This window comes from Sebastes fasciatus, chromosome 2 (assembly GCF_043250625.1).
Source record: "Sebastes fasciatus isolate fSebFas1 chromosome 2, fSebFas1.pri, whole genome shotgun sequence".
Classification (NCBI taxonomy): Eukaryota; Metazoa; Chordata; class Actinopteri; order Perciformes; family Sebastidae; genus Sebastes; species Sebastes fasciatus.
In genome coordinates this window covers 37,293,047-37,311,137 of record NC_133796.1, presented here as the reverse complement: position 1 = coordinate 37,311,137, position 18,091 = coordinate 37,293,047, and the positions used below count along the sequence as shown (strand labels likewise).

The 18,091-nt window shown below is 41.4% G+C and overlaps 1 protein-coding gene across 2 annotated transcripts; it reads left to right on the top strand.

The window, feature by feature from the left end:
* Window positions 1–312: 312 nt before the first annotated feature.
* pamr1a (peptidase domain containing associated with muscle regeneration 1a) lies at window positions 313–17,274 on the top strand. Of its 2 annotated transcripts, XR_012592252.1 has the most exons (12): window positions 313–695; window positions 3,258–3,419; window positions 3,516–3,641; window positions 5,736–5,850; window positions 6,588–6,805; window positions 9,629–9,826; window positions 9,930–10,124; window positions 10,584–10,650; window positions 11,844–12,106; window positions 13,473–13,816; window positions 15,238–16,257; window positions 16,298–17,274. XR_012592252.1 is itself a non-coding variant. In XM_074622637.1 (11 exons), exons 1-11 carry the CDS (start codon window positions 590–592, stop codon window positions 15,808–15,810), a joined length of 2,367 nt encoding a protein of 788 aa, XP_074478738.1. In that variant the 5' UTR covers window positions 313–589; the 3' UTR covers window positions 15,811–17,274. The 2 variants fall into 2 exon arrangements, 1 of the variants encoding a protein (XP_074478738.1); XM_074622637.1 differs by having other exon boundaries at window positions 15,238–17,274.
* The last annotated feature ends 817 nt before the right edge of the window (window positions 17,275–18,091 follow it).

Below are 18,091 nucleotides of genomic sequence, written 5' to 3'. Positions count from 1 at the left end.
AAGACGTTGTGAAATTGTCATGTCCGGCATGACAGCTGGTGTATGATGAAGCATCGGTAAACACATTTGGTTTGGTGCACCTGCAAATATACGTATTTTTTTCACGACACATGGGAAAAAACATTTTTTTTTTATGTCTAACTTGCAGCCAAAGAGAGATTCCCTTCTGTTCTTTCCTCGAAACCTCCTAGGCAACTGACAGATGGATTCCCCCCCACCCCCCCCTCTGGACTTCCTTCATCACTCTTCACTGTTTTTCTCATTAGCATGTCTTTATTCCCCTCAAATGCACTTTCCACTTCCTCTGCCAACAAGTATTTTCCCGTTGTTACTATTCAGCACGCAGCACTCATTCTGGACTCCCAACGAGAGCAAACACACAGTTGGAGATCTGAGCCGGACAATTTCAAAGCAAATACAAATGAAAGCAACGTGGAAGGAATGGGTTAAGCCGGATCTCTGTCCATTATGCTGAGATGGGGAGAATTCATCATCCATAGCGACGTCATGTTTTGAACAGACAGGAAAATCTGTAGCTTCTTTCTTGGGACGTCTTTGGAGGTTTATTGCTGCCAGCTTGGCAGCCAACATGCTCACTTTCATCTCCAGGAAAGCGTCCGCTTCAACTCTTCTGGACCCTAAACTCTACTACCTCCTCCTAAATCTCTGTTTTTGTGTAAAAGCTTGGCCACATGGTAAGCAAAAGGCATTTCTTGCAATTTTATTGAATGTTGTTCTTACTCTACACAATATTGGAGAGTCTTTGGATCACGATGGCCCCTTCTGTGTGAAAACTTTGCTAAACTTTTAACAAGAAATAAGCCTGTTGACTTAATTGCTGACTAACTGTGGAGTTATTTCATGACGATGAGTCACTTCTGCTGTTAAGACGAGTCATTCTACAGACTCTATGTGCCTCACTGAAATAAGAAGAACACACAACTTGTATACAGCCCTTTCCCTTGCCAATTAATGTAGGTATTGGACATATTAGTGAGGGTTCAATATCTGGGAGGCTTTTGCATTTCATTTAGCACAAAAATCCATAACTATTGAGTGGCGGAATTAAACCTGTGATGGAGACAATTGGCTGTAGCCCCTTGTGAGCTTCATCCTTTCCACTGCTCAGTTGTGTGTTCATTCAAAATGGGGTTTGGGAAAAACAAGCCGGTGGGGGTTTTGGGACGTATTTCAGCCAGTCTCTGCATCCCACGATGCTCAACAAGCTACAGCATTGTGGGTCAAAGTTCACATGGCACTCCGGTGAATAGGGTAACAAATTTAACTAATTTGATTTGCTTACATTAAGACAATTATTTTTTTGTGTTGCAAGTTTTCTTAACATATATGTTTAAATATGCAAATGAGGCATTGTATTATCAAATATGTGCTAATTTTCATACATTTCCAGAACAGAAATCTGAACACTGGATAAAGCCAGGTTCAAAATTATTCTTTCAATTTGTTGACTTTAGAGTCAAATGCTTTTACAGGGAGATTGTTGTATATATCTTTATATCACTCCATAAATAACATTTAAAAAAATAATAATAAATAAATACTGAAATCCATTTTCGACATGCTTTTAGAGATAAGATGTCCTATAAATCAGGCTATGAATGATATATGAATAAACCCCTCTGTAAAAACCTCCAGAATATAGATAGGAATGAAACTGGGAAGTTTGGTGTATGTTTTGGCTCAGACTATGAGTAAAAAACTAATTTGCATATGTTTAAATATACAAATGAGGCATTATCTAATGCCAACGTTTGGTGAATTAAGGAGAAATCTGTGCACGCAAATAGACAAAGTGTAGTAAAATACAAGACATGTTATGAAAGCAAAATAGCCCAAAATCTCAAAACTGACCAGTGCATGAAAACACTGTCTTTGCCTATAGGGTCTCCCCTCAAGGTCTGAGATTTGGTTCATAAACACAGATCAGCTTGAGCTTGGTAGCGTCATCTGCCACATAATCACCTGCCAAGATGGATTTCACAGCTCGGCAGTTTGTCCCGTCATCATGAAATGTTGTACGTGTGCTGTACAAGAAAGTCTGGTTTGCATCATCAGATAACAGGGAAATATGCTAAAAGGACAGATAGCCTACCTGTGCCCTGTTCACTACATGTCTATAACCACACACAGAAACATGATGTTTAGGTCTAAATCAGTACATATTTTAAGAAAAATCTAAATGCAACTCCTCCACTGAAATATTTCATATTTGAGTAAGCTAGATTTAAAAAATGATCCAACTGAAAAAAACAGCCTAGTGTTGCCAACTCTTTTCCAATGAAAGTAGCTAGCAGCACTCGCTCCAAAAGTCTCTAAATCTAGCGAGAAAGTTACCAAGTAGGCAACACCGACAGCCCGTCCCGGCTGGGACGGGCTGTCGGTGGGCCACGTTCATTCCTTTGAAAGTTACTCAGTGGTGCATGATGCCAAAATGGCTCGACTTCCAAGTGGAAAAGTACCCAGATCTTCCGGCGATCTTCCGCATGCATTGGGCCCATAGAGCAGGCGCAGTAGCGTCCACTCAGTCACATGGCTCGGTCACGGGGTCACAGCCGTCATGCTGTTGACACAACTTGCTAACTCCGCCTCCCAGACCTCGCTCCAGCCTCGGTCTGGTTCTCATTCACATGAATGAAGGAAGGGAAATAACTTTGGATTCGGCTATTAGTGCATTTTACAACTTTTAGAACCTAATGATTTAAATAAGGACTATTAGAGTGTTCATACTGGGAAGTTGATTCACCTCAAAAAACAATTATCCGCTGATTTACAGACGTCTCTTTCCCAATGTAAGTCTATGGGAAAACGTCTTTTTGGGCCCAATGGCATCACGTGACGGACATGGAAGTTGTAGTACTGCCGTTTGGCCACTACGAAAATTGGCATCAACGACCGGCGGTCTTCCTGGGGGCCTGGTACCTTCAAGGTCTCCCTCCAAAGCCACTCCCCCAAAATTATCATTATGAATGTAAAAAACGAACACGGCTATTATTAGCACTCACAGCTGTCAATCTAGCAGCTCGGGGAGTGAAGCGCAATGAGTGTGTGCAGGTAGGGAATCCGGTATCTACTGGATTTTTTTCTTTTTTTTGGTCAAAGCATTTCATTTATTGATTGCTGTCAGGATGTAATGGGAACTTCAACAAATATAACAAAAATGTTTTTGAGGCACATCACCAACTCCAGCTGTAATTTTGATGCCACTCTCCTTTGTTTTGGTTCCACCCCTCTGACAGAGGACAACTGCCCAAGCTCTGAGTGGAGCGTCATGTGTCGCCCATGCTGTGAGTACCACCTGATCCAGTGTCGGTGTCCCTCAAAAGGCTCGAAGGTCGGCTACACTGTTCCCTGCTGCCGCAATGCTCTGGATCAGTGTGACCCCTGCATCATTCACCCTGGTACACTCTCACTGTCGCTTCTAGATATTCCTTTATCTGCTAAAAGAATCTGCTACATAAAATACTTAAGCTTCTTCCTGTGTTTGTCCTTGTCAGGCTGCAGCCTGTTTGAGAACTGTAAAACCTGCCACAATGGAACATGGAAAGCCAATGACAACTTCTTTGTCAATGGAAAGTATTGTACGGAGTGTCGCCAAGGCTGGAGCGGAGGGGACTGTAAAAGTGAGTTAGATTGCTTTAATGCATGTATTTCTGTAAGGTCGTATCTTGCCTCAGGATTAGCTGAATATTCTGAATCTCATTGCAGACATGAGAGAACATGTAACACACGGAGCATACATTTCACAAATACTCAACTATGCAAATATGAAGAAGTGCTGATGTGTTCTTAAATACCATCTATACAACTCCTTGGCAGAATGCTTGATTTTCTTTTTGGATTATATTACATTTGATTACATACATTAGCGAATATAGTGTTATCCGGCTAGTTAACATATGAAATGATAAAGATAAGACTGACAATATGTGACAGCTTGAAATTACTTAATGTTTTGTAAAGATTTAAAATTGTTGTATACATTTGCAGCATTTGTAAACATTGCTGGGAAGGTTTCTATAATAAGTTAAAGGTACAGTGTGTGGGATTTGGCGGCATCTAGCGGTGAGGTTGCAGATTGCAACCAACTGAAACCTCTCCTGTGTGCCAAGCGTGTTGGAGAACTATGGTGACCGAGGCGAAAAATGCAAACGGCCCTATCTAGAGCCAGTGTTTGGTTTGTCCGTTCTGGGCTACTGTAGAAAACTGGCTCTGAGAAGAGGACCCACTCCCCATGTAGATATAAACGACTCATTCTAAGGTAACAAAAACACACCGATTCTTCTCTTCAGGTGATTATAAACTAAAAAAAACATACATATTAATATTATATTCCAATTGCTGCCAATAAATCTCCCTAAATGCTGCACACTGTTCCTTTAAGAAGTTAAAACAAATACTGTTAATTTGCACATAGAAATTGACAATGTACTGGACAATACAAGCTACCAGAAAGATCAAAATGCTCTTAAAAATCCAAAAAAACAAACCCAAATAAATGTCTTCTAGGTTAAAGAATTTTGTGTTCAGTCTGAGATTCGTATTTCCACCAAACTACACTTTAACTTTGTTCATTTAGCTGAGGATTTGAATGTTTCTGATGTTCTGACACAAAAACGGTCCAAATCCAAATTTAGTGCTACACTAAATGCTACGCATTGTTCCTTTAAGGGCACAAAATCCATGACCTACAAATAAATCTCTAGTATCTATTACTATGAAGAAATACACCATTAATTGATGGAACACAGGATTTGAAGCTGTAATCATGACCAACTTTGTGGTCCACAGTTTTCAGACTGCTGCACCCACATTTGTAATACACCATGAGGACACTTGGTGGCGACAACGCTTCTTTGTTTGGTTTCAGCCAAGCTCCAACTAAGTCAACTGCTATTATCTAGTTGTAGTTCATGTTCACTAAAATATTCAGGTATTGATAAGAATTGAAAACATAACTATCAGCATTGTGCTACAGCAGCTGTCATACCCAAATATGTTAAATCAAATGTCTCACGGCAACATGATGCTGTCATAGAGGAAAGCAAAAAAAAGTTTACCTGCTTGCTGGCTCCTGTTATTCACCCTCATGATATTTCTCTATTGTTATTTTTTCATGGCCCGAGGGAAATTGCCACTTGCCATTCTGTTATACTATCAGTTTGACATATAAAAAGGGAAGGCATGGAGCCATTATGCAACTCCTGTTGTCCTACACAACCTGTTTAGAGTCTGAATAGATACGAAGTGGCCAAGCATTCTGATGAAATAGGCTGCCTGATTTGAATACTGCTTTGCTGTGGGGTGTGTACAAAAAGGGTTGTGAAATCTAAAATATTCTAAAACCTTTAACCATTAAATTCCAACTCAAATCCTAATTTCAACCCTCACCCTGGGGACCCTTTCAGTATAGCGAGGACTGACAGAAATCAATTTGTAGAATTTTCAACATCTTGTTTTACTTTTTTTGTTTATTCCTTTTGAAGAACACACATGCCAGCGTGACTACCAGCATGATGTTTATAATCATGGTTATTAAAGTGGCTGGTTGGATCCTGTCAACTCGTGATTTTCTTACCCTTGCACAGCGTGTCACATCGCTGATCCTGCTTGCAACAGCAAAAAAAAATGTACCGTGCTACTGCGATAAACACACATTCGATGAGAATGTGAATTATTTGCTAAAGTGAAAGTAATTACAGTTCTCTTGTGGGTAGCATGTGGAGGCGTCATTCAGCGGGCTCAGGGTCACATAGCCATGGAGAGTTATCCAACAAATGCCCGATGTGAATGGACAGTGCAAGTGGAGAGGGACAGCAGCATCGAGCTGAGGTGGGTCACTTTTTTTCAAAGCTTTCATGTGCATGTATGAAAATGTATGAAAATGTCTGAAACCGAAGGATATGGTCAGTCTTTATTTGTAAAGGCACCACAGTTCTTATTGTTATTAAAGGGGATATATAATGCACATTTCCAGGTTTCTACTAGAACATGTTTACATGCTTTAATGTGCAAAAAAGCCCAGTCTGCTCTGATTGGTTTACAAGTAAAATATGGTGCACCTTTGCAAAGGTACAGTAGCTCTCAAGCTGTTGGCGGTATATTCTAATGAGCCTGTGACATAGGAAGGGGAGCCAAACTTGAATAGCTGTTGATCCACATGTTTTCTGATCTAGGCAGCCCATAAAAAAACTGACTGGGTTGTCTTATTTCACAGTTTGTGGGTTGGTAGGCACTCCAGATACCCAAATGTATGAACACAAGCACTGAAAAAGTTAGTTTTTCATGTTATTTCAACCCGTTCTCACTCCCGACTCGTCAAATGCCGCCGATTGGGCAGCGCACCTTGGCATCGGAAACCGACGCACCCTTTCGGTGGCACCCTTTACAGTATGTGACGAACCGGGCTTTCAACTAACTCCAATGTAAACCCACCCGTAGCGTCGAAGGAAGTGATGTCGTATTAATAGCGTGAGTCTGTTGGCGGGTTGGAGGGTTGAAAGCGGCTCGTATGAATAGGACAGAGAAGAACACCATTTAAACAAAACTTGTGTCTGGTTACGCTGCAGGTTTTCACTGCTCAGTCTGGAGGCTGACCATAACTGTCGGTACGACTACGTCGAGGTGCGCGATGGCGACGATCTGAGCTCCCCTGTGATTGGCCGCTATTGTGGGGATCAGCTGCCTCCTCCGATTGAAAGCTCTGGGAACCTCTTGCACATCCTGTTCAGCTCGGACGGCTACAACAACTTTGACGGCTTTGTTCTGACTTTTCAGGAAAATCCAGGCAGGTACAATCATTGTTAGTAATGTCAATGTTACTTATACACATCAGATAAAATGACAGAAACACTCACCAGATAATGCAATCTCATACTCCCTTGGTGTGTTTTTGCCATATTGTTGGACTGTATTGCATTGTAATGAGTAGTGTTGCTCTTATTTCGTCCCCATGCTCAGCTGATGATGAAGTGGTTTCCTCTGTAAAATCCACATGAAATAGATTAAGAGTGTATCTGTCTGATTTATTCTCGTTTGCAATATACTGTAGGTATTTATGTCAGATCTACATGAATACATGATACAGATGATTGCTACCCTGCTCTCCCTTCCACCTCTTTGATTGCATGCACCATATTATTATTTCCTCCTCTTTCAGTCTGCTGTGAGTGTGCAGCCTTCTATACAGGGCAGCGATGTGAGACGGACAGTCAGCGACAGATTAATCATACTCATCCCCTCTCCATTTGCCCTCTTTGAAGCAAATGATGCATCCCATTTATCCAGTCTTCCTCCTCCTGGACATTAACTCTCGCTGGCTTACCTGAACATGTCATAGTGGTACAAGCTATTTAATTTATAATAATATAAGTCAAAGAAGGGTTAAGTTATTTTCGCATATAATTAATTATGAATATAATTTGAATTAATTATAAAAATCTCTACAAGATAACATAGAGTGTATGAGTCATAGACTGTATATGTGAAGTGGACATAGTCACCGTGACGTCAATCATTGGTTTATGGACTCCCATTTTGAAGCCTTGAGTTTGGCACTTTGTTTTTTTGCAACCAGAAGTCGAACAAACTGTTAATATAAACTTTGATGAACTGAAAACATACTGAAAGGGTTAAAGTTGTAAGACGAAAATGCGGACAACTCCCAGACCGAACAACGCCTTGGTGGCAACGTGTCAATCACAAGGTAGCCACGCCCTAAAGCATCCCCTCCTTTATGGTCTATTTGACTCTAAATGGGACCATAATTTACTAAATGAACATCATGCTGTATTGAAGAAGACTTGAAACTAGCGATTGAGACCATAAACTCATGTTTACAATGTTTACTGAGGTAATAAATCAAGTGAGAAGTAGGCTCATTTTCTCATAGACTCCAATAGAATTCTAACTTAGTTTTGCAACCAGAGGAGTCGCCCCCTGCTGGCTATTAGAAATAATGCAACTTTAAGGCACTTCCGCATTGGCTTCACTTCTCAGACCAGGAGGTTTCACACTTGTATGAGTACAAATGAGTATTATTGCAGAGGGCACAAAGGTCTCACTGTAGAGTGCTTTTTTACAGATCAGAGATCTTTATCTGCAGCTAGATGAGTATAGAGTGAAGCATGAATCCAGGGGGGTGGCTGGGGTCAAGTGCTATGATGAGTGCAAAAATGGTTGCGGTGAATGAAAGTAGTACTTTGAGTTTCTGGATGGCAGAGAGCAACTGTTGGCAGCGTTTGTGGATATGAGTATAGTGTAATGATCAAAGTTTACTGTGAAATGTGATTCCAAGATACTTGAAGCTCTCCGCCATCTCAACTGGCTCACTGTAATATAAAAACATACCAAACTAAAAGGAGAGTTTTAGAGAGGCAGGGCAATTGAAAGGGTTCAATTCGTTCCTCCTTCAACCACAATTCCAAAAGGTTAATGTTATTGTGGTGCTCGCCAGTCAAAAACCTTTAACTTGTGGGGTCTCCCAGGGCAGTGTCCTAGGGCCATTATTCCTTTCACTATGTATGTCAATGATTTAAAGCAGCCTGCTCTTTTTTGGCTGAACCGCATTGGGCCAGCCCTACAAACGCAAAAGTCTATCACTGACTGACTGAGTGATGAAGTTACACGATTGATCGGCCGAGTGTTGGAGTTTCCTCATTGGCCGTTGCTCTTTCAAAATGAAAAGGCGGGGAACAGTCCTTTATGCAAATGAGCCCGTCCAGCACAACACGTCTGGCTCACGAAACTTGGACCGAGCTGTCAAACTAGGCCATCTAGTTCTAAAATGAAACGAGATTCAGCAGTGGCATATCCCATTTGTCGCTTAAAATGTTTTCAGAAGTAGATTTTGGTGGATTGTTTAGACGGAATAACAGAAAGTTTACGGGCAGGCCGCCATGTTGTTTTCTGTTTGAAATGACGAGCAGAAAACCAGGGACCAATCAGGTGCATTCAACAATAGGGTACGTCACCGCTTGAACAGCCAGTTGAGTGGAGCAGCGCGTCCCCTAGTGTCCTCGCCGGATGCTTGTGTACTGCTGGATTTAACATTATAGACATGACCACTGACTAGCTCTCATTTAGGGAAAATGAAGGAGGCAATCTCTAGGATTTTAGACAACAACAAACACTCAGGGAATGGGCTTTAGTGTGTGTTTCAATACTATCACCTTCTGGTACAGCATTTCTCCACGACGTGTCAAAACAACACTCATTACCTCCCCACACACATCTTAAGTTTTTCAAAATCACTGAAATAGAAAAAAAAATAATCTAAATTAAGTTAGGTCTCATTAAGAGAACTGTAAATAATACACCTCGTAGTTGTTTATCCCATAACTCTTTCAATCCCAACAGGGATTACCATGATTATGCAGCAAGAGGTAACTCAACTAATATTTTTCCCTTTAAAGGAAAAATGATTTTTTTTTTAGCAATACTTTTGAACAGCAAAACAATATCTGAAACAACTGCAGAACGAGAGGATTTTCATACTTTCTGATCAGTTTTGTACCATTTATGTGAATTCAGTAAAAGCTAAACTTTTGTATCTTTATTGAGTTTTGCATTGTGGAGGTTTTTCTTTCATTTATCACCAGTTTCTCCACAGGTTCATCCATCAAGAATCAGGCGTGTGCACTCCCAGAGAAACTGATGAATGGATATTTGCTGCCTGTATACGGAACAAAGGAGGAGCTTGTGTCTGTAAACCACCGGTGCCATTTACCTTTCACACTGATCGGCTCCCAGCAGAGGATCTGTCTGCCTAATAGCACGTGGAGTGGCTCAGCTCCCACATGTGTAAAAGGTACTTTTTTCCACCAGGTAGCTTCTGGTCTTCATTTCTGATGTTTGTACATTATAAAAGCCACCTATTGTGTGAGTTTGTTCCTTGTCTCTCACAAACACAGGCCAAACAAGCCGAGTCCGGTGTCCCCCTCCACCCAAATTGCTCAATGGCTACCACAGACCCGCTCCAGACACAGCTGGAGCTGCAGAGGCCGTTGAGTTTTTCTGTAAAAAGTCCTACATTCTGAGTGGAAACCACCAGAGTACCTGCCTCTCTAATGGATCCTGGAGTAGCAGGCCGCCCAAGTGTGTGAGAGGTAGCTGTTTTCAAAAACACATTAGGGCTGGTAACACACTGTTACACACACAAAGTAGCCTATTTCCCACGTCATTACTGTGTGAGAACGCCACAAAATGTTTCCAACATACAGTCGGTCTTACTATTTGTTTCTCTGACAGCCCAATTTAGCTGGGAATTTACATATCCGGACATAAAAAAAAGGAACAATTTAGAAATTAGAACACAATGATGAGTGTATAGTAAACAAGGCCATTTCTTTGTAAAGATTAAGCAGTAATGGTTATGAATTTTTCTGTATGATGAATGTTTGTCCCTTATCGTTTCTGCATAAAATTGTTTCTATTTACTCTGAATAGCTTACCCTTCTGCTTACAATTATTCATGTTATTGAAATGGAGTTGTTTATGCAATGGAGGCTCAGAAAGTAATCCTTAAGTCGTACACTAATAGCCACCTGCTTGATTTTCTTCTACAGCATGTCGAGAGCCCAAAGTTTCTGACCTTGTGCGACAAAGTGTCGTCCAGCCACATCTGATATCAAGGTAGGTGTTGTGTGCATTTACATGATTTTGTCAACTTAAAGCTACTACGTGTAGACTTTTTTTGTCATGCTAGCAGCATTGTTGTTTGTGTTATGATCCCTTAATTGTTTCACCTTGCGCCATCATTGGGTCAACATTTTGATTCGCCCAATACTAATGACATTCCCATCAGCCTCAGCTGTACTACTTTATGTTTTGTTCTAATTAGCAAATGTTAGCATGCTACTAACACGCTAAATTAAGATGATGAACATGGTAAACAGGCTCAGAATTGGCATGTTAGCATTGTCATTGAGGGCATGTCAGCATGCTGACATTAGCACTTAGTTCACAGCACGATTGTATCTAGAAGGTAACCCCGATTTTAAGAAAACTTGTAAAAACTCTTTTTAGACTCGCTGCCGACCTATCCTAACCTTAAAGGATCAGTGTGTAACAATTATGGGGATATATTGGCAGAAATGGAATATAATATTAATATAACTATGTTTTCTTTAGTGTAATCACCTGATGATAAGAATTGTTGTGTTTTTGTTACCTTAGAATGAGCCGTTTATATCTACCTAGGGAGCGGGTCCTCTTGACGGAGTCCGCCATGTTGCACCGCCATGTTTCTACAGTAGCCCAGAACGGACAAATCAAACTCTTTTCCTGCTTGGGCCGGAGTCGATAACGATACTCTCTCCTGTCGCCGCCGCTCTCTCTCTCTTGCTTCGCCACTCACTTCCCACATACACGCACACTCTACGCACTGACTCTGCTCCAGATGGCTCTAGAGAGGGCCATTCACGTTTTCACGTCAGCCACCGTAGCTCTCCAACACTCTTGGCGCACGGGAGAGGCTTCAGGTGGTTGTAATCTCCTCACCTCGCCGCTAGATACCGCCAGATCCTACACGCTGGACCTTTAACTATTCCAGTTCAAAACCATCTTGTGAGAGTTTTGCAATGTGCTTGTTACCTTCCAGACACAAACTCAAAGCACTGCTGTGCCAAAGTTCAACCACACAGTTCACTAGTGTAGCTGTAGACTCTCATCTTTATGTGATTATAGCATCTTGCATATTATTCAGATGGAAATAGTTATGTACTATGCAATACAGGTGTGGAAACTTAACAATTGAAATGGGAAATTAGCAATGGCGTTTGCAGGATAAGGAGCTATTAATTAAGACCACTCTTTTTTTTTCACAGAGAGAATCCAGACCAAAGAATCCACCTCTCATCCAGGTACAACATGCACGATTTGTTGTCAGCTGGTTTTATTCCCCTTACATCGGACAAACGGTCAAAAGAAGACGACACCGCCTCCGTGGAGCTCCCTCATGGCTTTCACCCAGTCCACACGAGCATTGAGTATCAGTGTGCCTCCCCGCTCTACCGCCACACGGGGAGCTCCCGACGCACCTGTCTGAAGTCTGGCAGGTGGAGTGGACGCCATGTTTCCTGCTCACCAGGTGAGAGCAGCAACTGAATAGACCTAGCTTGTGAAGTGAGACCTGAGTTTCTTTCCAAGAGAAAAAAACAATAGATATGTAGCCTGTGTTCTACTTTAAAGTGAGACAATGTCACATTTAAAACTAAAAGTGCACTCGAAGAGCGCAGACCTCCGCCAAGGCAGGTTTCATGTACGTCGCTGCCCTGTATTTAGAGCGAGAAGTCTACTAAGGGCAGGTGGAAGGGGTGTCGGATGGGACAAACAAACACAGGACTTTTACTCAGGAGACCGGCGTTCATGTCCCGTGTGAAACCAAAAGTTGATTGATTTTTACTGACAACATTGTGACGTGACAGTGTTCCACTGAGTCACAATAGTTATGTAAATAGCTTAGGTTACATTACAAGTGTACTTATTTTAAGCCAAACCATTAAGTTTTTTCAAATCCTAACTAAGTAGTTTTGTTGCCTAAACCTAGCCGCCACTGTTTCACAACGTTAACCACATGTTACAACTTTAATCACGCACAAACATTCAGCGTCATGATACTACGCAAAATATGACAAGTAGGGATGATATCACTACACTACAATTTAAAAATAACCATGAACCTGTAATTCCCACTTGTGGCCACAGTGGCCGCTGTTCAGCAAAAGTTACATGGACTCACTTAAAGCAATAGTTTGACATTTTTGGGAAATACACTCATTGTCTTTCTTGCAGAGCGTTAGATGAAACGATTAATACCACTCTCACGTCTGAATTGTAAATATGAAGCTATAGAACCAACAGCCGGCTAACTTAGCTTACCGTAGCCTAAAACTGGAAATGGGAAAGCAGCTAGCCATAAAGCCGTTTCACACAAAGCACAGACTTATGAATGTTTGCACCCCTACAGAACATTCGTGTGGGGGAAAAAATAGTCGGTTGGACCTCAATTTCAGTAGATTTCCGCCTGCGGAAATATATCTTTTTACCAGTGGAATCCTTTGATCGCTGTCATTCTGCATAATAAGTGGCCAGGTGCCTCTGTTTGTAGCCCAGAGGGTGTGTATTTTCGGGGCCTTGGATTAGTCAATGAATGTTTGTTTTCGGGGTAACGGACTGTCAGACAAATGGGCTTTTTTCTGTCCTATGGGACATTTTTTGGACTATTGGTGTTTTGGAATAACAACGGCCCGTCCCCTTCTCAACACCAAATAATGTAGCAAGAAAACTAATTAACAGATTTTCCAGTTTTAAGTGTTTAAGGAATTTACCATGTGAATGAAAAGGTAGAATTATTAACCTACCTTGAATTTGTATTAAAGGCTTTAATCACCTTTTTTACAAGTTTATGAAATTACATTTTTGACACCTCCTCTCTGATTGTTGCCTTCCCACAGTTTGCGGCAAATTCGACACTTCCAGTCTATACAACCTCACAGACACACCGTGGCCGTGGCATGCTGCTGTCTATATCCGCTCACCTCCTGATCACACTGCCAGCACCAACAGGCCCCACCGTGGAGGAACCATGTCCATCCAGCAGGGGGCCTCAGAGGAGTCCACATTCTGGTCCCTCGCCTGCAGCGGGGCTCTGCTCAGCCAGCGTGGCGTCCTGGTGGCAGCTCAGTGTGTGGTCGACAAGGACAAGCAGCAGACCCTTCACCCGGCACATGTGAAGGTTGTAGTAGGCATGCAGCACCAGACATCCAAGGACCGGCTGAAGAGCCTGCCCCACCTTAGGGTACGACACAGTCTCCTAGTCAGAAAACAGTTTTTATTTCTATTTCTATTATATTATCTTTACAGTATAGAGCCATATCATTTCTTTGCAAGCATGGCTCTCTAGATTTGTTATCTAGACATCTACTGCATGTCAAAAAACTACGGCTATCAATTGATTAAAATATTTAATCGCGATTAATTGCAAAATAATCACATATTTTACATCTGTTCAAAATGTACCTTAAAGAGAGATTTGTCAAGTATTTAATACTCTTATCAACAGGGGAGTGTGCAAATATGCTGCTTTATGCAAATGTGTGTATATATTTATTACTGGAAATCTATTAACAACACAAAACAATGACAGATATTGTCCAGAAACCCTCACAGGTACTGCATTTAGTATAAAAAATATGCTCAAATCATAAGATGGTAAACTGCAGCCCAACAGACAACAACAGCTGTCAGTGTGTCAATGTGCTGACTTGACTATGACTTGCCCCAAACTGCATGTGATTATCATAAAGTGGGCATATCTGTAAAGGGGAGACTCGTGGGTACCCATAGAACCCATTTTCATTCACATATCTTGAGGTCAGAGGTCAATGGACCCCTTTGAAGATGGCCTTGACAGTTTTTTCTCACCTAAACAGTATGACATGGTTGGTACCAATGGATTCCTTATGTTTTCTAGTTTCATATAATGCCAGTATCTTCACTCTAGCTTTAAAACTGAGCCCGCTACAACCTAAAAATCGCGAGTTGCGTTACAGAAATTAGTGGCATTAAAACAAATTTGCCTTAACGCGTTATTATTGCGTTAACGTTGACGGCCCTACAAAAAACATTTCGATGTCAAGGTTAAAACTGGGTTAAATTAGTTGAAAGCCTGAAAGTTTTCTTTGGATTTTAGGTTGCATAGTATATGTTTTCTAACAATTTAAATGGCTATATTTCAATAACTGCAAGTTGAAATAGTCATTTAAATAGTGGTAAACATTGGTTGTATTGATGTCTAAAAAAAACAAAACACATTTATCCAACTTTTAACCCAAAAGCCTAAACTTCTTCATTTTTATTATGATCTTTTTTTATTTTCCGGTCATGCAGTGCACAAAAGTTTCCCATGACTACAAAATCCACCAAACAGCAGATGCAGCAGTAATATTAAGCAAGACATCTTGATTAAATAAATATAATCTTCTGGGTAGGTTTTTGTTTGTAAATGGAACAGGAGGAAATCCTTTGGCATTGAGATGTGCACTTAAAGCTTTACCGGGATATTTGATTTGGATATGAAATCTTTGCGCATCTTGACGCATATTATCTAATCTTGACAAATATTCCAAAACCAACAAAAGTTGGCTCATTCTTAGTGACATCAGGGGTTCTCAGGTATTCTCACTTCCAATATCACTCTCTCTCTGTCTGCCCCAGCAGGTTTCAGACATTTTAGTCCATCCAAACTTCTACTCAGCACCAGACTCCGACGTGGCTGTTCTCAAGCTGAAAGACAAGGCCAGGATCAGTGAGCGTGTGTTGCCAGTGTGTCTACCCAGAGTGCAAGGCGGTGAAGTGACAGCGCAGGAGGCTCACACTGCGAGGTGGATTTTACCCAACGATCACAGGCACCGGAGCCGCGACACTCCCTCCAGCAAGACGAGACTGGTCGAGTTGGTTGATGTTGCTCGGTGTGAAAGAGAGTTTGCTCAAGGAGGAGCACGAACCGCAGTGATAAGTGACAATACACTGTGTGTCATTAGGACGCCGTCCCGTCCTCAAAGCCCTTGTACCAGCGTTAATCCAGGTATCACAACCACGCCAGCTGTGCTGTCATCAACAACTGGTGTCCCGTCGGGTCACGAGGAGACTCCGGGAGCCTCCGGCACACGCTGGCACCTCCTCGGTTTGGAGAGTTTCAGCTATAAAGAAGAGAACTGCCACCAACAGATTTACACAGTTCAGACAAGAATAGCCAACTTCCGAGACTGGATAGAGAAAAACACAAAGTAAATTTCCTCTCTATCTCATGTCAAGCTGATTTCCAGCAACTTAAATCTTAAATGGTCATTTCTTTCCAGTTTTGTACCAGCTGGTGGAAATGGTGGAGATGGAGCGGACAGTGAGAACACATTTGCTGTGATAATTTCGTACCTGCTGTTGTCAATATCCAACACAGTCTCATGGCAGTTGGTGAAATAGTCATGAAACTGAACATATTTGATTTGTGTACATAGAAAGAAATTTCCTTTTTTTCCGTTGACGCTCAGCACGACTTTCAACAACGTATGTCCAGCAACACGGGACGCACATGTCAATTTCTGCTCCAGTCTTTTGAAAATAAAACTACTTTGTTATAGGTTTAAGTGTGAGGGTCACTTTCCACTCAGCAGGCTGGTTGGGTTATTTATCTCCGAGCAGAGGCAGCTGTGGAGCCTAATTGTCCCTGATGAGGATCAGGTGGTTGAAGCCTGTATCTACCCCTGGTTTCAGTGCTCAGGTGCTGACTCTGTCTCTTTGTCAGAGGTAGTGAGAGTGCTGTCCTGTTTTTTCCTCTAGCTGTATAGGGGTGTGTGAATCTGCAGAAGTACCACGTGAACCTATCTGTTGGATTTTCTCACCATTTAGCTTCTTCTCAGAGTCTCTTTAGAGTGGGTTAGGTCTGTGTGGCCTGCCTTCGCTGGTTCTTTTGTTTCATTTATGTTCTAGTCAGCAGCGGCGTTTTAGATTTAGTCTTTTCAAGATATATTGGGTGTAGGAAGCCTTCCTTTTAGGCCTGTTTTTATTTGGCGTTTCCCCATTCCCTTTAAATCGCCTGCGATTTTAGTGGTTAACCTTCGGGATTAACTTTTAGATTCCCCTAGTCGGCAATAGCATCCCTCCCCCCCACCCCCCGTTTCCCCTGACATTAAGAATAAATTGACTTGGTTAGGTTTAGGCAAAAATTCACTGAGTTAGGTCTATGAGAAGATGGTGGTTTGGGTTTAAATAACACTGGAAGTGCTGTAACTTCAGTACAAAAGTTACCAATGAATTTGACTTCTGGTTCCACACGGGACACGAACGCCAGTCTCTTGGGAGAAAGGTCCTGTGTTTTTTGACCCACCCATCCACCCCAACCTCCTCCCTGGGCAGCGTTCGCCGCTCTTTACACTTCTTTTGTGCTGACCAAAATGTGAAATTTCTGTCTATGTACATGTTTGTGACTATTTAACACACTGCTGTGCGACTGGGCTGCAATATCATGTGAGGTGAGAGCTGCTTTCCTGGCACTCTATTTGTATCTCTTATGTGTGCATGTTATTGTTCAGTATTTGGGCCACCTCCACTTCAAACAACTCAACGTGAGCTGGTTGAGATACACACACCCACATACACATGATCTTTGAATGTTACCTTATAACTGTGTGAGGTGTTTTTTTTCCTCAGAATTTTTAAGATAAAGGCTGCTCTTTAAAAAATAAAGAAATCCACCAGATGCCATTTTGAGTCTTTGATGAACTGCACTCCACTTAGCTAGAACAATATGAAATGAAGTCAATGACATTATCACTGGCAAGAAAGAAATCCATAAGTCGGCTTAAATTTACTGTTTATCTTTTCGGCACTGTGTGCTTCTAGCTATCTCCAGATCCAGGCTTAAAACCAAAAGTGAGTTGACATTCAGTCATCAACAGTCCGATTTTTATTTTTTTTATTTTGTCATTTAATTTTTTGTTTCATTCTGTGCTTACGTCCTGATTTTGGTTAGTTTCAGTCCATGTAACTGTACCTTGTAATTTTTATTTTAAATGGAGTTGCTTTTGCTGTCATGAAGTAGTAATATCATATAACATCAGAAAATAAAAATACATTCAAAAGTCAGTTTCATATCCAAAAATTGCTTCAGAGCTGAGTTCATGTCTCCATCCTACACTTCTTAAGACACTTTGGGCAAGTCACTGAATCACTGCCAGCTCCAGTCATCTGACCTCTGACTATCCTGGAGATAAACATTTTCCAAGAAGGATAAGTCATTATCTGCAAAGTAGGGCACGTATGCATGCATACATACATACGTTTATCTCCTGCTAAATTGACATCATGACATTTTTTTAATTTTTTTATTCAGTTTGATGCAGTTTCAAATAAAAAATAAAACATTTATATATTTTACATGCATTAGTCTGTTTAAAAAGCACTGACATTCAAGCAGCCCATCATTTAGAATGCAACTATGGATCATTTCCCTTATATGCATGCATTGCACGTGCATGGCAGTACACCATGTACAGACTGCATGTTCAATCTGTCA